Source organism: Sinocyclocheilus grahami, unplaced genomic scaffold (genome assembly GCF_001515645.1).
Source record: "Sinocyclocheilus grahami isolate Dianchi unplaced genomic scaffold, SAMN03320097.WGS_v1.1 scaffold23.1, whole genome shotgun sequence".
Classification (NCBI taxonomy): domain Eukaryota; kingdom Metazoa; phylum Chordata; class Actinopteri; order Cypriniformes; family Cyprinidae; genus Sinocyclocheilus; species Sinocyclocheilus grahami.
This window is the reverse complement of record NW_015505202.1, coordinates 1414300-1416194: the sequence shown is the minus strand read 5'-3', so window position 1 is coordinate 1416194 and position 1895 is coordinate 1414300. Positions and strand designations below refer to the sequence as shown.

The 1895-nt window shown below is 37.4% G+C and overlaps 1 protein-coding gene across 1 annotated transcript in view; it reads left to right on the top strand.

Moving 5' to 3' along the window:
• The first annotated feature begins 857 nt into the window (after nucleotides 1-857).
• The window catches only part of LOC107561544 (pinopsin-like), an 8360-nt gene continuing 7322 nt past the window's right edge, over nucleotides 858-1895 (top strand). Inside the window, exon 1 of the mRNA XM_016246013.1 lies at nucleotides 858-1509. Within this exon, the coding sequence (XP_016101499.1) occupies nucleotides 1128-1509 (382 nt within the window). The 5' untranslated portion in view covers nucleotides 858-1127. The remainder of the gene's footprint in view (nucleotides 1510-1895) is intronic.

The following is a 1895-nucleotide window of genomic DNA, read 5'->3' as shown; positions in this document are numbered from 1 at the left end:
AAAAGGCCCCCCCCCCCCCCCCCCCATCCAACTACCCCAACTTTTTCACATTTATGATAGACTTTAGACCACAGTTTCATGTCATCTAAAGTATTCATAGAGAGCTTTTTAGCATATTCCTCAGACAATAATTATATAATTTTGATTATGTAAAACCAACAGCATTACAAGCGCAGTTTTAAAGATGTTTTCTTTGGATTGTTTGACTACTGAATAGAGAATATAGAAAAATATAACTTAATTAGTTTCCTGCTAGGTAAACTTCACATAAACAAAAATCTGGCTCTAAACCTCTCTTTTTGATTCAAAGTTGATCTAGACAAGTATAGGGAAACTATCCAAAGCTCTGTTTTCCTATATATGCAATGAAAACTGCATATCTATATTCATTTATTCAAAGCAATTAAATTATATATTCATATATTCAAAGCAAATGTATTACTTTTTTTTGTTAACCTGGCAAAACATCCCTACATTACTACTACTACTACTACTATAACTACTACTACAAATAATACTAATAAATTAATAAATAAATAAAAAAACACACCATGGTTAGCCTACTAAAATTAAACCATGGTAACCACAAATTAACCATTTGTCTGTGTATACTTTCTTTCTTTTTTCTTTGTTTCGTTTGTAGAAATGTACTGCCTTAAAGGTTTGATTTTTTGTACTATTTTTATACTTAATAAAAATATCAACAAAACACTTACATTTGTATTTCTGATATGCAAATCTATAATAAATATGTATGACACCGCATACTGAAGCGTGTGAGCAGCGCAATGTTGCTATGGTTACTTCCTCAGGCGAACTTGATTTTGTTAGCGTCTAATTGGAAAGTGTCCTGAGTTCAGTAATAGCATTTATCAATACGCAAACGATATACAAGAGTATAAAAGATAATATGTTGCCTATACATGATATTTAACCCACCCCATATAATTCGCACCCTGGTCACCCAGTGGTCATGCACGCGCCTCAGACACAAGGAGGTCAGCAGCAGCAGAGGCAGGGTGTTAATGGTGGGCTGCGCGTCAGTGAGGGGGACAGATGAGAACTGTGAATCCATCCGTGAGGAAAGTCATAGTGTCAACACTATTTAGCCGTACATTGAGGCTGCTATGGTCGTCTACATCTGGAGTTTGAACATTAGCAACAAAGACACTTCTGCGCTCAATCAAAGTGCAAATGTCAGTTCAGGAGACCCTCTAGAGCCCCACGGGACCCCACCTGGCCTGAGCCGGACCGGCCACACGGTGACAGCCGTCTGCCTGGGAATCATTCTGGTGTTTGGATTCCTGAACAACCTCTTCGTCCTGCTCGTCTTTGCGAGGTTTCGCTCACTGTGGACACCTATAAACCTCATTCTGCTGAACATCAGCGTGAGTGACATACTGGTGTGTTTATTCGGGACTCCCTTCAGTTTCGCTTCCAGTCTCTACGGGAAATGGCTGTTGGGATATCACGGCTGCAAATGGTACGGTTTCGCCAATTCGCTTTTTGGTGAGTTTTACTGACGTTCATTCAACAGGATTTGTTATAGGTGTAACAGGTTTCAGAAGTTATTTCAGAGGATAAGTTACCTTACAGCCGAACCTTCTTTGTAGTGCTGCTGTGTGTTATTTTCTGGCGTACACATAGGTTTGCTGATCGATAAGTTACGTTTTGAATCCAGTAACCATGGGCATTTGGCAATATATTTAATAACTTAATATTAACAGCGTCTTCAAGCCAAGAGCTTGTTCATAGTTTAGTAGTTTTTGGGAAGTTTAGGAAAAAAGGCTCTATCTATCTATCTATCTATCTATCTATATATATATATATATGTGTGTGTGTGTGTGTGTGTGTGTATATATATATATATATATATATATATATATATATATATA